General features: G+C 38.8%; 1 protein-coding gene across 6 annotated transcripts in view; it reads right to left on the minus strand.

Annotated features, from left to right (window-relative positions):
- CHID1 (chitinase domain containing 1) overlaps nt 1-19,889 on the minus strand; it is a 130,405-nt gene that overhangs the window by 58,208 nt on the left and 52,308 nt on the right. For 5 of the 6 annotated variants that reach the window (XM_060769063.2, XM_060769055.2, XM_060769082.2 and 2 more), the window contains 2 exons: nt 11,297-11,398; nt 8,641-8,796 (listed from right to left, as the gene is read on the minus strand). In XM_060769063.2, coding sequence (XP_060625046.2) covers nt 8,641-8,796; nt 11,297-11,398 — 258 coding nt within the window. The remainder of the gene's footprint in view (nt 1-8,640; nt 8,797-11,296; nt 11,399-19,889) is intronic. The other variant, XM_060769092.2, reaches the window with a different exon arrangement.

A 19,889-nucleotide genomic window follows, 5' to 3' on the forward strand; every position in this document is an offset into this window, starting at 1 on the left:
TTGAATTCTATCAATCAGAAGAAGCAGACAGAAATCAGCAACAGAACTTACTAAAACAGAACACTTAGTCTTAAAGGTGCCTGCCACTAAATGCCTCCTTCTCCCTTTTCTGTTTATACTGTAATGGGCTAAAAGGGCTACCTACTGAAAAACAGTAATGATACATTTTAGTGTGTGCTTAGATATCTTCAAATGATTCCCCTCACCTACAGACACTCAATAAAGCCATATGTACTAAATGAACCCTAAATGTAGTTTGTTCTGCTATTTTACGAACTCTGTTATCAGTGCTCTTCATACCACAAAATGGATGCAAGGATAATAATACTCTTTCGTGAATAGACGGGACATAAAGTAACAAGGAAACAAATAAATTGCATGGAAAATAATTTCTACCTCTCAATATTATGGAGAAAAATTGGAAAATATGTATGCTATTTTCTTGTGGACTCATTTCTTTATTACTATTCATCCCATGATTGCCTTTTCACATTATGCCTTCCACATGTGAATAAGCCATAATCACAGATAGAAACACAATGCTTTGCCCAGGTTCATATATTTCAACTGTGGTGAAATGATGAAAAGGAAGTGATGGACACGAATGTATAAACTGATTTAGAAGTCCTTTTACTTTTTAGTTGTGGCTTGTTATTTATGGATGTGTTAAGGACAAAATCTGTGCCAGCAATGTTAAGATATAAAGCACAAGTCAAATTTACTACAAATGCAAGCTCTGTCACTGATTGTGTTTTTTTAAAGTTAGATGCTCTTTAAAGAAGAAAAAACTCACTGATCAAATAAATTTAGCCATAAAGTCAACCATAGAGATTACATATAGTGATGCCCTTATAGGTGCCCAAAGCAGTGACATTAATTTGAAAATAATCATGTTACTCCCCAAAATGAAGTATTTACAAATAAGTACTATCTGATGAAGGTTTGGATGTGTGGAGGGCACATTTTCTTTGGCCAGGACAAAGTTGTGGCCCGCTAGTCAGTACTGTACATCTTTTCACAATAAGAGCAACCAGGAACAGACATGTATAACCCAGGAACAACACCCTGTCTGCACAGATGGCCCTGCAGTTTATATAACACAGGAACATTGTGCCATTGTCTCATGCAGAACAGTGCCCTTGATAAGTTGTGTAGGTTGTTGGTGTCAATTACTTCTCACCCATAGCGGCCAATCAACCCGATTGCACCTATCCTGCCTTTGTTCCCCAACGAACAGTTAAAACTGAACTTGCCACCTCATCTCTATAACCAAATGTTTTGCATGCCCATGGCTAGAAAAATCTGTTCCTAGGACTTCAGTCCATGCATCTTAGGAAGTAGATTTAGCGTGCAAAAATTTGTGCTACCAACTTCTCTCATTAAATCTCCAAGGCACTACAAGATCCCTTTTGTTAGGTTCCTTCAAGTCAACTCCAACTTATGGTGAGCCTGTCAAATTCTCTACACATCTCTCAAGATCAGAGTACAGGCAGTCCCCGAGTTACAAACATCCGACTTCCAAACAATTCACAGTAAAGAACAGAGGTGGGACAACAGAAAGCGAAAGTAATCTACCCATTGGAAGGGAATTCACTCCTGGAAGAGTTCTCATGGAGAGAATGTGTCTCCACTGAAGCTTTATCCCCAAATCCTTGTTTCCACAACAAGCCATTTTTTTTCAAAATCCAATTATCAGAGGGACAGAAAATGAGGTGAAGTCTTCTGAAAAGAGGCACAGATAGCAAAGCAAATATCACAGGGTGTTAACCCTTCCCTAGGAAATCCAAAGTCAACCGTTTGTGTGTGTGTGTGTACACAGAGACAGAGTTTATTTGCCTGGAGTTACACTTAAAAAAGTACCTGCTCTGACTTACATACAAATTCATCTTAAGAACAACTTACAGAACCTATCTTCTTCATAACTTGGAAACTGTCTGTATAGATAATTTGAACTGAACATGAGCAAAACAGCTATTGGCATCACCAATTAACACACTCCTATCCCCATTTAAAAAAACAAACAAACTGTTAACTCAATTCCTCTCTTCACCCGACTTTATACAATATCTCATATTTGCATATACGGTGGACATACCCTGTTCAATGAATGCAGTTTGACATCACTTTAACTACCTTGGCTCAATGTTGTAGTTTGATGAGGCACCAGGAGTCTTTGGCAGAAAAAGCAAAATACCTTGTCAAACTACAACTCAAGCCAAGGGGTGCTTTGAATATATTTTAATATATTTTAATTGTGAATTTTTAATACTGTTATGTTTAATTCTGTTTTAATGTTTGCATGTTTGCATATTTTACATTGTGTGGTCATACTTTTAATAATGTAAGATGCGTTTGGGAGAGATAAAGCAGAGTATAAATAACAACTCCTCCTCTCAGGATTCTATAGCAAGGATCCATGCCAATTAAAGCCATTTCAAACTGCATTAATTTCAGTGTAGATACACACTAAGATAGCTTCTGTCAGAATTCTCTCACTATGAATTCACTTGCAATATTATATTCATCTGTCAAAATTCAGTTAAGAGCAAAAATCTGAGGTACATAATACATATGGTTAAGTCTGGTTGTATGGTACATATCTATATATACATATATAAATGCTCTGTGCATAATGAGTACCTTAAAAACAAAAGAACCAATGAACGAAATCACACCAAATTTGGCAACAAAATGTCTCACAACACGAGTGACCATCACTCAAAAAAAATTATGATTTTGTCATTTGGGAGTTGTAGTTGTGGGGATTTATAGTTCACCTATAATCAAAGAGCATTCTGAATTCCACCAATGATGGAATTGAACCAAACTTGGCATAAAGAATTCCCATGACCCACTGAAAATACTGGAAGGGTTTGGTGGGCATTGACCTTGAGTTTTGGAGTTATAGTTCACCTACATCCAGAGAGCACTGTGGATTCAAAGAATGATGGATCTGGACCAAACTTGGCACAAGCACTCAATATGCACAAATATGAACACAGATGGAGTTTGGCGAAAATAGACCTTGACATTTGGGAGTTGTAGTTACTTGGATTTATAGTTCACCTACAATCAAAGAGCATTCTGAACTCCACAAATGACAAAATCGGGACAAACTTCCCACACAGAACCCCCATGACTAACAGAAAATACTTAAGGCCATCTAATCCAACTCCCTTCATCGGGGCAAGAACACGTAATCACAGTCCTCCTGACAAAGAGCCATCCAGCCATAGATAGATAGATAGATAGATAGATAGATAGATAGATATGATTCATACACACAGAGATATAGTATCATAGATTTGAAAGGGACCTTTAAAGAAGGATAATATTATGTTCCATGTTCCAGAGTAGGCAAACCAGACACACTCCACATCAACACCGACAAAGAAGCAGCAAGAAATACTGTTTACCCACAAGCATAAAGAAATTACATATATTAGAAACCAACACTTTCTCATTACTTTATTTTCCAGATCAACAGACTGGGCCACAGCACTGCGTGGCAGGGGACAGCTAGTAATACATATGGTTCGTATAGTATTATAGTTATGGTTAACTCTGATAAAGGTTTTCTTACTTCTAATTCAGGACAGGAGAGGGTTTACAAGTCTTTTGTATATTTATATGATTGTGAAAAACAAAGGTGAGAGAGATGGTGGCCGTTTGAATAGGGGGCTATGCTATGAATCAAATTAAAGTAATGAAGAATTGGATTAAGCTACCAAGTTCAAATTTTCACTTAGCTATGAGGATCACTGAGCGACTGTGGGCTCTCCCCTCCAGGTCTACTCTGCCTGAGAGAGTAATGGTGCAGAAAAAAGAGAAAGTGAACAACACATGTTGCCGTAATATGCTATTGAGAGACTCCTGGGCCTGATGGGGATAAATAATTGAAGATTCAAAGAAATTATCTTTTAAATGATAAGAAATGAGATATAATCAAATTAGAAAAAATGGAGACAATCTGATAAATTCGATATATTTTTAATTTCACCTGTTTTCTCTTTAACAAGAAAATGCAGAGCTAAAATAATTGTGCCTCCTTGCATACAACCCACAAACTATTAATGCAAATGCCTTCTGTTTGTAGTAATTTTAAAAAAGGAGTTGTGTTAGTCTCTAATTGTTGTAGTAGAGCCTGTGAGTAATGTTACAAACAGTAGTATGGGTGCCAGAAGAGGAAAAAGGGTTACTCGGGAGCAGGAATCTGATGATGAGCAGCAGAGAAAGAAGATCTGGGACATATTTACAGCCCCTACAGATAGGAGTCGTTTGAGGGATTCTCTGGGGATGATGGGTCAAATTAGTGAAAAAGAAGAAGGAGACACCATGGACTGGACTAAGATAAGAGAAGAGTAAGCGATTTGTGAGGAGCCAACAACTAGTGATACCTTTGTGGGGTTCTCTGGGGATGACGGGTCAATGAGTAAAGGAGAAGAAGGAGACACCATGGACTGGACTAAGATAAGGGAAGTACAAGCTATCTATGAGGAGCCAACAACTAGTGATACCTTTATGGGGTTCTCTGGGGGTGAAGACTGGCAATCAGGGAATCCAACTGAGTCTTGGGGGGATCTAAATCTTGACAGGAGATGGAGGACTTGGAGGGAAGGACAAGGGAGTTCACGTGAAGACCTGGGAGCAGCTGCAGGGGATAATGATGGGGCGGCGGTCAGTTCATCTTCTGATGATGATTTGTAAATAAAAGTGAGGTCAGGGGTGATGGGTCCTTGCAGAAGGCAAGGTGTTGATGAGCGTTCGTGTGTTGGGTGCTGTGTATTGGGAAAGATTCTTGTAGACTTGTTGCTGCCTGTTTCGTGTTCTGCGTTGGTTTTGGATCTGCAGTTTGGATCTGCAGTTTGGATCTCCTGATCGTTTGCGTGTTATTGACCCAGATTGGCTTCTTGTGAATGTGGACTTCTCCCGACCTGGACTGGTTTGGCAAAAGACGCTGCTTCTGCGGACACTGGAGCAGCGCTGTTTCGGATTTCTCTGGCTTCAACCCTGGACTTTGGCTGACGACGCTTCTCCTCCTGCGGCCCCTCCTTTTTGTTAACCATTTGTGTACTGTGCCTTTTCGTTTTGCCTCAGAGTGCTTTGTTTGATTAGTTTCTTTTGCATCCAGTTAATCTGGATTATATTTCTGTTAACCTTTTTGGAGCAGGTCTGGTTTGTTTCTTGAGTTTTGACCAGTGGCACTGCATTTAAGTGCCTCTGCGTCCTTTTTCTTTTGTTTTAATAAACTCTGTTTTGAAGCCACTTTTGAGTCTGGCCCTTTAAGGTGTCTGTGATTCCAACACTAATAGTATAAAAGGAGAAAAGGAGGGGGTAGATAAATAAAAATGTCATGGCATCTGTAAAGCTATCTTTTTGTTGTTGTTTTTGGTTTGGTTTGGTGTTTTTTTCTGATTTGGCCATGCAATTTCATAGATTTAAACTGCCTTCTTTGGATGCTGTTCACTCTGTACTGCATCCAAACACGTGGATTTATATCCATGAAAACTCATACAAAAGGAAAATCTAGTTAGTCTTAAAAGTGCTTCTACATTACTTTTTCCCACTCTCATTCCTTTCTTTCTTTTTCAAAGGTTATGCATTCATCTATTTTTAGGTTATGCATGCATTTATGAATTTGATCCTCGTATTCTGCATTTCATATTTAAAGATTTTGCCACAAGAGTCAATATTTGACAAGATTTAGTAGCCTGCTCAGAATAGCAGTCAGGATTAGACAGTAGTCATGGAGAGTAATCTGTATTTGACAACTGACTTACAACATACATTCAATAAATCTACAACAGAGCGCTAGTAGAAGTAATTGCTATGGCGAGCCTTGATAATAACAATTGTATTCTAGCATGTGTTCTTTTTTCTGGCATTCACATGTGGCAGATTACCTCTTACAGTGAGAAATGGAAAATAAAGATGTATCTTCATTTCATGTCTTTCAACTGCTATACAGAAAAAAGCTCAACAAACTAGATTATTTTTATTCCTAGGACAGGCTTCCAATTCTTTGTTTACCTTTTTCAACAGCCCTTGATAATGAATGATTCAAAAATACTTCACATCCTAATCCCACCTGATTTGGGGAGTGAAGGGGGTTCAGCTCTGGTTAGTACATTGATGGAAGACCACCAACAAACACCAGATGCCATTGACTGTATTTCATAGGAAAGTAATTGGTATGTTCCTTGCCTCAGAAAATCCTATGAAATTCATAGGATCATCATAAGTTGACAGGTGACTTGAAAAACCTGAAACTTACAAACATACACACACAAGTGTAAATGATTGTACCAAATGTCTGGTTGCTGCTTCTGAACTAGTAGAGCCTCCATTCAGCAGCTGATAGTAAATGCATAAGGCTAAAAACAGAAAATCAGTTAACAAAATGGGACAACACCACTTCTGTATAGCTATATGTCCTCAAATTCTTTTCTTAGAACAGAGTCCTACTGAGGTCAATGGGTTTTACTTCATATGCCTTTAGTAAAGAACCACAACCTACCACTTTAAACCAAAGAACAATTATAGCAGTGGTTCTCAACCTTCCTAATGCTGCATCCCCTTAATACAGTTCCTCATGTAGTGGTGACCCCCAACCATAACACTATTTTTGTTGCTATTTCATAACTATAATGTTGCTTCTGTTGTGAATCGTAATGTAAATATCTGATATGCAGGATGTATTTTTATTCACTGGACCAAATTGGGAGCAGATATGCCCAAATTTGAATACTGGTGGGGTTGGGGTTCCCACACAGAACCCCTATGACCAACAGAAAATACTATAATTTCTAATGGTCTTTGGAGACCCCTTTGACACCCCCTTGTGACCCCCCAGGGGTCTCGACCCCCAGGTTGAAAAACACTGCATTAAATAATTAAACATTTTAATTACATTATCATATTGTCTGCACCCACAGACTATTCATTCTAGAAGTACATTACATGACCATCTCAAACATGTCTCTTTCCAAAGATCACTGTAGACATCCCTTTAATGTGTTTTATTGCCATAATTTTTGTAGCTGCTCTCACCTCTAGCTGTTCTAAGTATCACTTTTTATTGCCTGCTATTTACAGCATGGCAGGCAGCCAATATGGCTCTCTATAGAATTCTGCAACCTCACACAGTTTGCAAGGAATCTTCTTTTGTCTTTGAAAACCACAGTTCAATGTCAACTCTCTTACATTTTTCTACTAGCAATTTATTATACCATTCCATCCATGTGTAAGTCAACAGAAGACAAGCCCACTCAAGATTCTTTTTCTAAAATATTCAAGAGCATGCACCCTATTCTCATAAGTCTTGAAAGTATTTCAAATGTTTTGGCTGACACAAAAAGGAAATGGAAGCTTGGAGCTATAAATGTTTGTCTTGCTTCCCTTTTACGTGAACAAGGCAAGTAGTTACGTTTTGTTCTCAAGATGACTTGAATCAAACATGAAAAAAATCATCTCATAAGTTATGCAAAACAAGAATTAAAGCAGAAAGGTGCAAGTCCAGTGTATATCCATATATTCAACAACATACTGTCCACAGTGGGGAAGCCACTGATTACTCATTATGGCAAAGAGGTATTTGGAAACACAAAGGGAACTTTGAACCTCAAGTGTGATGCACTATTCAAAATAGCTCTCCAAATTCATTTTTTAAGAATATAATCTTGTGAATGAATTTCCATAAGGAAGTAGAGTATAATCAACAGGGGGAAATGTTACCAGCCAGACTACAATTATTTGAAACTGCAGATATACATGAATGTCATTAAATTACATGACTCACTGTCCCACCCACACCATAAATAACCCCAGAAGACCTAGAAATTCCTAAATTCCAATTCCACAGGTGCAACTAAGTGAAACCATAGGTATGTGTTCTGTTGTTATAGGGTTTTATTTTATCCTAAATATTTTGGATTTGCCACTGAAAATATCTTAAATTAATGCTTAGTTTCATCGACTGTGGAAATGAATTCTCAATACTTTTGTGGATGAAGAAAAGAGTAAAAGTTTCCACAGTATTTTGACCGCATCATTATAACTCTAGTAATGGCCTTAATTCAATTTGCTTCTGAAATTACTAGAACAAAAGTTTGCACAAAACAGGCCATTATAGGACAGGTGCACTGGCGATTCTTGGGCCAAGGAGAGACATTAGGAAAGGAGCAATGTTTTAAAATAAGAGATTTGAAAGCAACATATTGGATAAAAAGGGAACAAATAGTTTGGAAAATTATTGATGAGATGAGATGGAAGAAAGGTTGTTTTAGATAAGAATTGATTGCTCTGCCCAAGATTTCAATAATAAGCAAGCATACCAACTGATGAAGTCAAAACAGGTTGTTGTAGGTTTTTCAGGCTATATGGCCATGTTCTAGAAGCATTCTTTCCTGACATTTCACCTGCATCTCTGGCAAGCATCTTCAGAGGTTGTGAGACCTCACAACCTCTGAAGATGCTTGCCATAGACGCAGGTGAAATGTCAGGAAAGAATGCTTCTAGAATATGGCTATATAGCCCAAAAAACCTACAACAACCCAGTGATGCCGGCCATGAAAGCCTTCAAGAATTCAAAACAGTTAAAATAATAATGCTTTCAGAACGCTGAGTTATCCAAAACCTTGCCTGTTACCAAATATTGGTTCCCCTGAAGCACTGAGTGCAGAGTAGTCCATGCCATAAAAGTTGAGTCCCAGAAGAATTTTATTTCTCCATTTCGATTCTGGATCCAGCATCTGAACACAGGCTCGCATCCAAGGTAATGGAGAATTAGGGCCAGGCCTGCAGAAAGAACAAAGAAACAGTTGAATGCTACATTTTTAAACCTCTTCTCATTTTGTTTGGCAGGTATCTAAAATCCCTGTCCAACATAGTACTTAGGCTAAGCAACTAAAAAAGTAACCCTGCCTTTACTTTTCTCCTTTTTTGCTTGGAAGTGGTTCTTACAAGACCTTAATACACACAGCATAATATTTTCTTCACACTTTATCAAACTCTATACGAAACGTTTGTATCTTGCAATCTCAACTGCCAGTCCAAAATCTCCACACAAGCTAAGGGAAATCATCCAGCATCTCGCCCAAGCAAAGTTACAAACGGAATTCCATATTATACAGGAGGCGCTTCCTTTTTCCTTAGGGCTCTTCAAATTTCAGATGTCTCCAGCCAACAATGGGCATATTGAAAACAGACAGGGAAATGTTACAATAAAAGCAAACTGTCGAAGTTGCAGGAAGACGCTTTGAAAAAAGGTTTTATTGTTTGAAATGCCTGACAGATGTATGCTTGAAAAATCCAACACAAAATGATGTCGTTTTATAATTTTTCAAAAAAACAAGATTGAAAAATGCTGTAATTTTATCTATTTATATATAAATACCAGTTGATAATCTGATAATTGTAATTTTCTTGATTTTTTAAAAAAATTGAATATGCTGACTTCTCCAGAGCATTTTAACAGATATTAAAAGTCATATTCTCCCTTTGTAGCCTAGATGCCCTATAAAATCTAGATACAATGTATTAAGGTGAAACAAGCTGACAGAGGCGAAACAAAATATAATCTAGTAATGAACCAGCAACAATAAAAATAGCAAAGAAGAGCTATAATTAACTAAAGAAATGTAATGAGTTGTCATGCTTTGTCTTTCCAGGATGTGTATTAGAAATGTCTCATCCTTCTAGATAACTCTACAGTTTATTTTGGGGATTATGGCCTAGAATCCTAATTAAAGTAGACCCATTTAACCAGTTGTTGACACAGTCAACACATAGGTAAACCTGGTTGGTCTAGTACAGTGGTTCTTAGGTTCTTAACCTGTGGGCCGTGAACCACCAGTGGGCTGCGAGGACGAAAATCTGGTCTGCGAGCCTCTTTCCTCTTTCTTTCTTTTCTTTTATTTATTTTATTTTTCTTCCTTTTACACTGCCTTTCACTCCTTCCCTGTTGCTGACCATGGCATATGTTCTGTCTCAGAAACTAGAGCTTGATGTGGTCTATCCAATTCAATTTTCTGAATCAGAACCTTAAAAAACCAAACCAAATTTAAAGTTGACCAAAAACTGATTTGTAATATATGCAAGCCAAAAGGAACAGCAGCCATTTATATTTCTTTTGAACTCTTGCACTGCTAAGTCTCAAACCAAGACAGCAAAACAGTTATTTATGTATTTAGTCCTACACTATATAATACACAATATTAGGTGCTTTAAATATCTATAAAGCACCTAATATTTATGTATACAGTGGACCCCTGAATTCCGCTGGAATTTGGTTCCTGGATACACACACAGACACACAACCCATGGATACCGAAATATATGGATGTTCGAGACCCATGGTATAGAGTGGTGCAGTAAAATTGTGTCTCTTATATAAAATGGCCAAATGAAGGCTTGCTTTTTGGACTTTTTTTCTGAAGGGGACTCAGGGCGGATCACAGTACACATACACGGCAAACATTCAATGCTGCTTTGTATAGACAATACACAGACAGATAGAACAGGAGGTGCCATGGAAGGTTGGGCTCGAGTCCAGGTGGTGCTGTTGCTCCATTCTCTATGACGAAGAGCTGTCAGGACTTCCTCCTTCCTTTTGGTCGCCCAGCATTCTCTGATCTTCCTTCTTTATGGTGTCATAAAACACCTCCCCTGCTGTTTTAGTGGTACCTAATTTCTATAACGACAGCTAAAGCTATTTTCGAATTGCTTAGGTAAACAATGAGCTAGGGCTGATAGTTGGCTGCTCACGCCAACCCAAGGGCTTCGAACTTGCAACCTTTTGGTTGATAGATCTTATAATTGCTGATGATTTACCAGCTGTGCTAAACCTCCAGTCTGGATAGAATTTTCATCCTATCATTCATAATCATATAAGATGCTTTTTGGGTGCCCCAATTTGCCACAGCATTCACCTTTTTATGGGAAAAGTATGGAAGTGAATAAATTGCCTTTCCTTAAAGCCTCCATAAGTGGAACCCTGTCTTTTAACTACATTGCAGGAAACCATTAACACAGTTAAACATCATTTTAAAAAGACTGTTCTAAAAAACTGAACTTTCAAGCATTCATAATTTTCTTTGAATTCTCCAACTCCTCTTTTTTTACTTTTTTTTTTTTTTTTGGTTGTCTATGCAATTTTTAGAGGGACCTGCCAAAGTTACCCATCCTAGAGAATAATAATCAGGATTGATGTGAGCTCTTAGTATGTTTGTTGACATTACAGTCACAGTTCTGTGTGTCCATTTTAGTGTGCAATTATTTTCTGTTTTTATTGTCTTACCGTTGTGGTGCTGAATAATCATATGTCATGAGGCTGAAACTGTCCACGACTGGGGCTAGGAGATCAAATTCTTTCTTTGTGAATGGCCCCAACTGGTTAGTTCTTAAAAAATAAAAACAGAAATGATTCTATTTCATATATATTTATATAATTCAATCATCATGTATTACACTTTATAAGGAAAAGTCATAGTACAAAGATATTGCAATATGGATTTTGAACGCAGAACAAACAGGGAAGGGGGCTTAGTCAATGAAACATTACATGGATGTGTAATTCACAGAAGCTTGTCTTTGTTACAGGGAGATAATGAGAATTAGAGTTTCTGCTTTGAGAAAGGAACCCAGAAAAGGCACACATTTTTCAAGTACTTTACCCCTGTAACACACTTTCTTCAATCCTCAAGCTACAATATCCACCATGTGAAGTAAAAAAAAAATAACACAAGGGAAAAAGGATCAAGAGTTTTGCCAGGACTAATCTATTACAGAACAGACTGGAGACAGAAAACAGCAGAATTCCATTAGTGATCACACAGTACTCCCAACTGAGACCAATCATACATATCATCAATGAAGTATAACCTATAATGAACAATAATGATACTCCTCTCAAAGGCTCTGTTTCACAGGCCTTTATTTCCCTACAAATAACCTCCCCAATTTCAGTTCCTCACCCACAGGAAGACACACAACATGGATGGAGAGATGGGTGCAAGACCTTGCCACAAACCCAGATCCACCTCTGGCCACACATCTACTCAGGAAATCTCATTCTAAGACCTAATCATGTCAACAACAGTCTCCGAGGAACTTTCATTTGTTCATCATCTAGTCTAATGTAATATATGCTGTCCCCTGTTACCAATGCCCTTCAGCACTCTACATTGGGCAAACAGGCCTATTTCTTTGCCAGAGGATAAATGAACATGTAATTGACACCAGGAATTGGAATGTACAAAAACCTGTTGCAGAACACTGGCCATTTCATCTCTGATTTTTGAATACCTGAACACCTGTCCTTGATCCAAAGAAAAGCCTAAAAAAGAATGCTAGAAAGAGAAACAACAGAAATGGAATATATCCACAAATTTCAGTCCATCAGCAGACGGTTAAAGAGAGATAAATGTTTTTTAACACTACACATATTTTCCCCTCACAATTCATATAGTTATGTACTCATCTTGGCTCTGGGCAACATTTTCCCTCCTCTCTTTTACCCAACACCAACAACCATTGTAAAAACTGAAGTCACTTTATCACCATACCCACAAGATTTGTATGCCCATTGCTATTCACACATACAGCCTGCTAAGTGCCCTTGGCACTTCACTCCATAAACATGAAGGAATAGGCTCAGTCTATGAAAGCTTATGTGACCAAATTCATTCTCTCGGTCTCTAAGGTGCTACACAATGTCATGGCCAGCAGTTTGTCTGGCCTGGCTTGGCTACAGCTGTGGGCTTGGAAGGGGTTGATCTGACCTCCTCCCAAGTAAAGTTTCACATACTTTGGGGATTATCTGTGAAGGCTTACTGAAATCAGCAGCAGCTGAGACTCTCTGGATAAAGTGGGTCTGGAAAATATAGTTCTTCGGCAGCAGATAATGTCATACTTTGGTACTCTTGTTCTGGACCTTGGCCCTGTAACCCATGGATCGGAATTCTGGACCCTGACCTTTTTTTCTGCAATCATCTGTTATTCCTGCTATTTTGATCCCTTTTGTATCCTGAAACCTTGAATCTGAACTCTAGACTGACTTCCTGTCTTGATTTATGGACTTGAAATTCAGTTTGTACCTTTGGGCGTTTGATGAACTCTGACAAGTGAACTTTTGGTATCTAACTTTTGGATTGCAACCTTGACTACTGTTTGTTCTTACTCCTGATCTGGCTTTGTAGTCCTTTCTGCACTAATTGGATTTTTGACTTTAGTTTGTGTTACTCCAGCTGTGTGCTGTAATTCTCCTTTGCCAGCCAGACCTTTGAAAGACTGAAAGCTTTAAGTTTTCCATTCAAGTAAATATGGCCATGGCTCATCCTATGTTTGTTTGCTAAACTTCATCCTTTTTACCAGGAGACCCCCTGGAATACAACACACACTCTCTTTGTATTCCTCTATTCTTTTAAGTCTACACCAGTGGTCCCCAATCTTTTTTTGACCCGGGCCCATTTTGACCAGAGGACTGCTTTCCAACACTAGTACCAAAAGGGTTACGAACCAGTTTTTGGTTAACGTTAGATTCAGTTTAGTTATTTGGGGTGCTGATTCAGAAAACTGAATTGGATAAACCACATCAGCTCTAGTTTCTGATACAGAACATATGCCAACGAGTAGTCACCATCTGCTCACCCACAGAAAACCATATTTAATAATCTAGAGCCATGGACCTTATTTCAGGTCTTGCAGCCCACCAGTAGGCCATGGTCCACAGGTTGGGAAGCTCTGGTCTAGACCTAAAATGGGGATTCTTGTTCTATCTCCATTCATATCACTCTAACTCACTTGGCCAGGCAATGTCAGAATATATCAGGAAAAAATATATATGAGAAAAAATGAGATTTTTTACACCAAAGTATGTGTTTATGGAAGACTGGGAATTTTAATCCTGGTCTCAAAAGTCACGAGTCTAATGCTCAAATTACTATGCTGACTCCTATCCATAGTTTACAAAGCACACAAAAATTACTATTCACTAAATATGTTTAGTCGAGACTGTTTCCATTATTTCTGAACTGAATTTTCACTTTGACTTTAAATTACAATGAACCTGACCCTATCCAAAGACTGGGAGAAACAACACTTCAAAGTATACCATTCTTTTCCTAGTAGAATAACCTCTGGCCAACCAAATACTCCCATTCAGTTTTTTCCCCATCCAATTGAAAAGCTTTGTGCTCTTGCCTGTGCCACTCACAAATAATTTTCTACAGACAAACCTGCATGTTTCTTGCATTTGACAGATTAAATCAATGCTTGGAACAAAGCATTCTAATTTTACATTCGGCAAGGCAACAAGATCATGTTATTAATGTATTTACATTGACAATTCTTGTTTAAGTATTGTAGGCATTGTTCACTTTCCAGGACAAAGAACCTGGCTCATTGATTTTACATGTGCAACCATAGCTCAACAATGACATAAAGAACTTCTGTTTGTAAAACTGCAGCTGCTATAAACGACAGAGTAAACGAAACTGCGGTCCAAACTGAAGATGCAACATTTGCGTTTTAGGCACTGAATTTCAGGGCTAGATCTGTACTCAGCCAAAATGAAATGTATGGGCTCATTTTCAATAAACATATATCAGTTTGTCTATTATGCTAGAATCCAAACCAGACTTTCTAGGAAAGAAAGTCTTATTTAGTTTTTTCAGATTCCTGCCAAATAACTGCTATCTTTGAATCAAAATACCCAGGATGACATTCATACCATTAGCAATTATATGAATAAGGGGAGGAAGAAAGGGGAAGTAGCGGTTGGGGGAGGCAATCTTGGGCCTACTATCTGCAGTGCATGTAAACCCTTTGAAAGTTGGTACAAATGGACACATTCCTTCCAACACAGACAGAAGGCATGGGAAACTTAATCCAGAATGGGACTTCAGCAAGAATGAAGTAAATTAAAGCTCCCACTCCTCTCTAGAATCTCAAATCTGGGTCTGTCCATGAACTTTCCAAAAAGAGCCACACAACTCTCATTACACACTGATAATCATGTTTAGAACATCACATTCAGTTTGTTTTCTAGAATGCCTTTTGGATTGACCCCCACCCCACTCCCAAAATAAACCTGAGTAGTGTGCAGGTGCAAGATGTCCTTCAGTAGTTGGTAGGTCGAAAGGTTTCTGACACAATATTTGATGTAAAGCCCCATAGTCCCGTTAACAGCTTTTACTATAAGCACTCATAAACCATTACTCTCTTCTTGGCACTTCATAGCTATATACAGGTCCCTCAGTATATGCTGGGATTTGATTCCATGACCACCCCCACCACCCCAAAATCTATGGATGCTCAAGTCCCATTATATACAACGCTGAAGCAAAATGGTATCAAACTCAAGCAAGTGCCAGAAAGAGCCTGATGATCTGTGAAATGGAGGAAGACTAAACCCAGGTATGCCTACATATCAGTATAATACTCTGAACACAACAAAATCAAGGTTTGCTTTTGGGATTTTTTTTTTCTAAATGTTTCTGGTTGGTTGAACCTGTGGATGATGAACTTGACTGTATGTAATCACGCTAGGAAATAGGGGAAGATGCATGTAGGAGAGCCATTACATACAGCCCAATTTTAATAATCTGTGTATTTAAGTCAGCACCTTATTCTAAAGGACTCCTACACAATATTCTCTGTGTGGGCCATGCTTTACCCTTAGTTTGTGCAGGAAGCATTAACAACAATGGAAGAATCATAAACCACCCACCCATCCCATTCTAAGAACATTTACATACAAAGAACCTTTCTTTATTACAAAGGAATCTGTCTAAATATGTCAGAATAATCGGCTTATTTTGAAAGAGAGAACAGCACTCAATTTATCCAACTATATTCATTCTATATCCACAGTATGTTCAAAAGGCAATGCAAAGAAAATGTCAAAGTCCAAACAAGCAAGATGACAATTTTCCAAGCAAATATGGAGACAAATGGAAATAGATATCACATTAATTCCATTAAATTGATAGAAAATGAAACTCTTAGAAATCACATGAATCTATTTCCATTTTGTTTTGCCTTGTTAAGAATTCTACATTGTGCTCTCAAGTCTAAGTGCTATTAAAAAGAAACTTCTACTGAATGGCATTCTGCTGCATGATTCTGATTTACAGCCACAGGGAGGTCTATTTTAGACATGAAACATTACTTAAAAAGTCAGGAAAATATTCAAAACTGTAGTCCTAAGCTGAATGTCTGAAAAATAAGCACCACTGTTCATAATGGGATTCAACTTGTGAGTAAATATACACTGGATTGCATGGTATAGCTACTATTTTTCTTGCATAATGTGACAGCAGCAGTAGAAGGTTCACAATTACTAGAAAAAGCAATTCAATTAAAAATGTCAAGATTACAATACCAATAAACATCTTTGCTAATATTGGTTCTTGTTTTTTAACTTACTGGGAAAGGATATATAGCATGAGCAAGAAATCTAGTAACCTCCAGACATTTCAACCAACAGTTCCCAAAACCCAGAAAGACCAATTTAGGATGATGGAGGTGGCAAAGGAAAACATTTGCAGTGCAACAAGTGCATACAAGCATTTATTTTTCAAAACCTATTGATGTTTATTTATTAAATGTTTCTGTGTGAAAGTCAATAACACTATAAAACTCAAAATTAGTTCATTCAAGTTAAAGCTTGCATGTTTCTCAAATGTTTAGCACATCCTCCCATTGATCAAACAAACTTTTGATATATGTTTATAATTGGTTGTTGTAGGATTTTTGGGCTGTATGGCCATGTTCTAGAAGCATTATCTCCTGACATTTTGCCTGCATCTATGGCAGGCATTCTCAGAGGTTGTGAGGTATGTTGGAAACTAGGAAAATTAGGTTTATATAACTGTGGAAAGTCTAGGGTGGGAGAAAGAACTCTTGTTTGTTGGAGCTAGGTGTGAATGTTTCAATTGGCCACCTTGATTAGCATTTGACTGCCTGACAGTTTTTAGGTGTGGCTTCTTCCTGCCTGGGGGAATCCTTTGTTGAGAGATGATTAGCTGTTCCTGATTGTTTCTTGTCTGGGGTTCCCATGCGCTTGAGTTTTGTTCTTTATTTATTGTTATAATTTTAGAGTTTTTTTAATACTGGTAGCCAGATTTTGTTCATTTTCATTGTTTCTTCCTTTCTGTTGAAATTGTCCACATGCTTGTGGATTTCAGTGGCTTCTCTGTGTAGCCTGACATGGTAGTTGTTAGAGTGGTCCAGCATTTCTATGTTCTCAAATAATATGCTATGTCCAGGTTGGTTCATCAGGTGCTCTGCTATGGCTGGCTTCTCTGGTTAAAGTAGTCTGCAGTGCCTTTCATGTTTGTAATTTTTCATCCTCCAAACTCAAGGACTTTCTTTTCCCTCTTACCCTGCATGGTTGTGGGAAATGGCATTAATAAGCTCACTGTAACATGAGATAATTTAATGGCTTTCAAAACCATTTTCTATGTTTTGCTCATATATATAGGTGTGGTTCCTTCCACATCTTTTGCGATAAGGCTGAAATACCATTGTACTTTGTCCCATGGGAGTGAAAAGCAACTGGAGGAAGAACAATAATCTAGTCCACATTCTACTAACTTTGTTTGCAAAAATGAAATGGGGATCAAAATCTCAAAGTGACACATACCCAGAGCACTCTTGGAACTCCTTCAGAGACAGAAGGATGTGAATTAGGTTGATACGTCTGTTTTTGAGAAGCTAAATACTTCCTCTTAGAAAACACATGGTTTTCTAAGTGCTCCCAAACAGAATCTAAATAATCTTTGTCTTGTGGGGTTCCTCAGGGTTCAATATTGTCTCCCATGTTGTTTAACATCTACATGAAGCTGCTGGGTGAGATCATCCGGAGTTTCGGAGTGCGATGTCATCTGTACGCGGATGATGTCCAACTCTGTCACTCCTTTCCGCCTGCTACTAAGGAGGCTGTCGAGGTCCTGAACCGGTGCTTGGCCGCTGTGACGGTCTGGATGGGGGCGAACAAATTGAAATTGAATCCAGACAAGAGAGAGGTACTCCTGGTCAGTCGTAAGGCCGAACAGGGTATAGGGTTACAGCCTGTGTTGGATGGGGTCGCACTCCCCCTGAAGACGCAGGTTCACAGTTTGGGTGTGATCGTGGACTCATCGCTGAGCCTGGAACCCCAGGTTTCGGCGGTGACCAGGGGAGCATTCGCACAGTTAAAACTCATGCGCCAACTGCGCCCGTACCTTGGGAAGTCTGACTTGGCCACGGTAGTCCACGCTCTGGTTACATCCCGTTTAGACTACTGCAACGCTCTCTACGTGGGGTTGCCTTTGAAGATGGCCCGGAAGCTCCAATTAGTCCAACGCTCGGCAGCCATGATACTAACAGGAGCGGAGCGCAGGGAGCATACAACTCCTCTGCTGCACCAGCTCCACTGGCTGCCGATCTGCTACCGGGCTCAATTCAAAGTGCTGGCGTTGGCCTTTAAAGCCCTAAACGGTTCTGGCCCAACTTACCTATCCGAACGTATCTCGGCCTATCAGCCCACCAGGACCCTAAGATCTTCTGGGGAGGCCCTGCTCTCTATCCTGCCTGCTTCACAGGTGCGGCTGGCCGGGACGAGAGACAGGGCCTTTTCTGTGGTGGCAAAAACTGAGCTCTTTGTAATTTGGCCAAAAAAAGGTGCACATTACTATTGCTGCCTGCTTAGAATTTCTTCATTATAAACAATTGTGATAAAACATCAAAGCTTCTAGTGATGAAAAATATAACCTTGGGGTGAATCTATGCTGTAGAATGAATCCACTTAAATTGCCTTGGTTCAGTCCTATGGAATCCTGGGAGACTGTATTTCAACAAGGTTTTGAGTCTTTTATGCCAAAGAATGCTCATGCCTCACCAAAATACAAATACCAGGATTGTATAGCATTGAGCCCTGGTCATTTAATTAGAGATGACATCCCTCAAAGAGGAGCTCCAGGTACAGGTTCTGAAGCAGCTTCTCCTTTTGCTCTGGCTCAGCACTAAGGTTCCTGTATGACACAAATATAATGTTCACCCCAATTTTGGTGGGTTCATTTAGCTAAACAAGTCGAGCATTAGACTTGAGTAAATACAGTAATGACCACAACTACGCAACTTCTTTTTAAAAAGTCTTCCAGCTGGATTCTGGCCCTAGTATCAACATCAAAATGTCCAAGTAGTGCTCTCCTCCTCACTCCACTCCACCTGAGGATAAGAGACAATGTTTGCCCAATTCCAGAGTCAGACCATCTTGCTCAATACTGTTGAACTCTGATTTGCAATAGCTCCTCAGGGTTTCAGACAGAATTCTTTCCAAGCTTTAACTATAGATTCTTTGAATTACAACTGGAGCTGCAGGAAAATTCCTTACTTATGAAAAAGGAATCTTATAAGATTTAAACAATGTTGCTTCATGTTTTGTTGTAGATATGGCCAAGAATGATTTTCTTTCAAGTATAGAGTCTTGGCGATGGGTCCATAGGTAACTGTAGAGATTTATTCTGGATCCACATGTTCTTTCGCAGTGAGGATATCAATTTCCAGATGGAAGGCGGTTCCAACAGGGGTTGGCTTAATGTGCATTCCTCTTTACACGTTTCTTCTTTTCGCCCTCCATTCGTGTCTCTTTGAATTTCACAGCATTGTTGGTAACAGCTGACCTCATGTCAGAACGCTCTAGGACCAGGTCTTCCCAGTTTTTGGTATCCCAGTGTTTAAGGTTAGCATTAAGCCATTTTTAAATCTCTTCTGCTGTCCACCAATCATTCTTGAGTTGATAGTATAGTGACTGCTTAGGGAGATGGTGATTGTGTATTTGGACCACATGGCCAATCCAGCAAAGCTGATGGTGGAGGATCATCACTTCAATGCTGATATAACTTGTA

The sequence above is a fragment of the Anolis sagrei genome, chromosome 1, assembly GCF_037176765.1.
Source record: "Anolis sagrei isolate rAnoSag1 chromosome 1, rAnoSag1.mat, whole genome shotgun sequence".
Taxonomy (NCBI): domain Eukaryota; kingdom Metazoa; phylum Chordata; class Lepidosauria; order Squamata; family Dactyloidae; genus Anolis; species Anolis sagrei.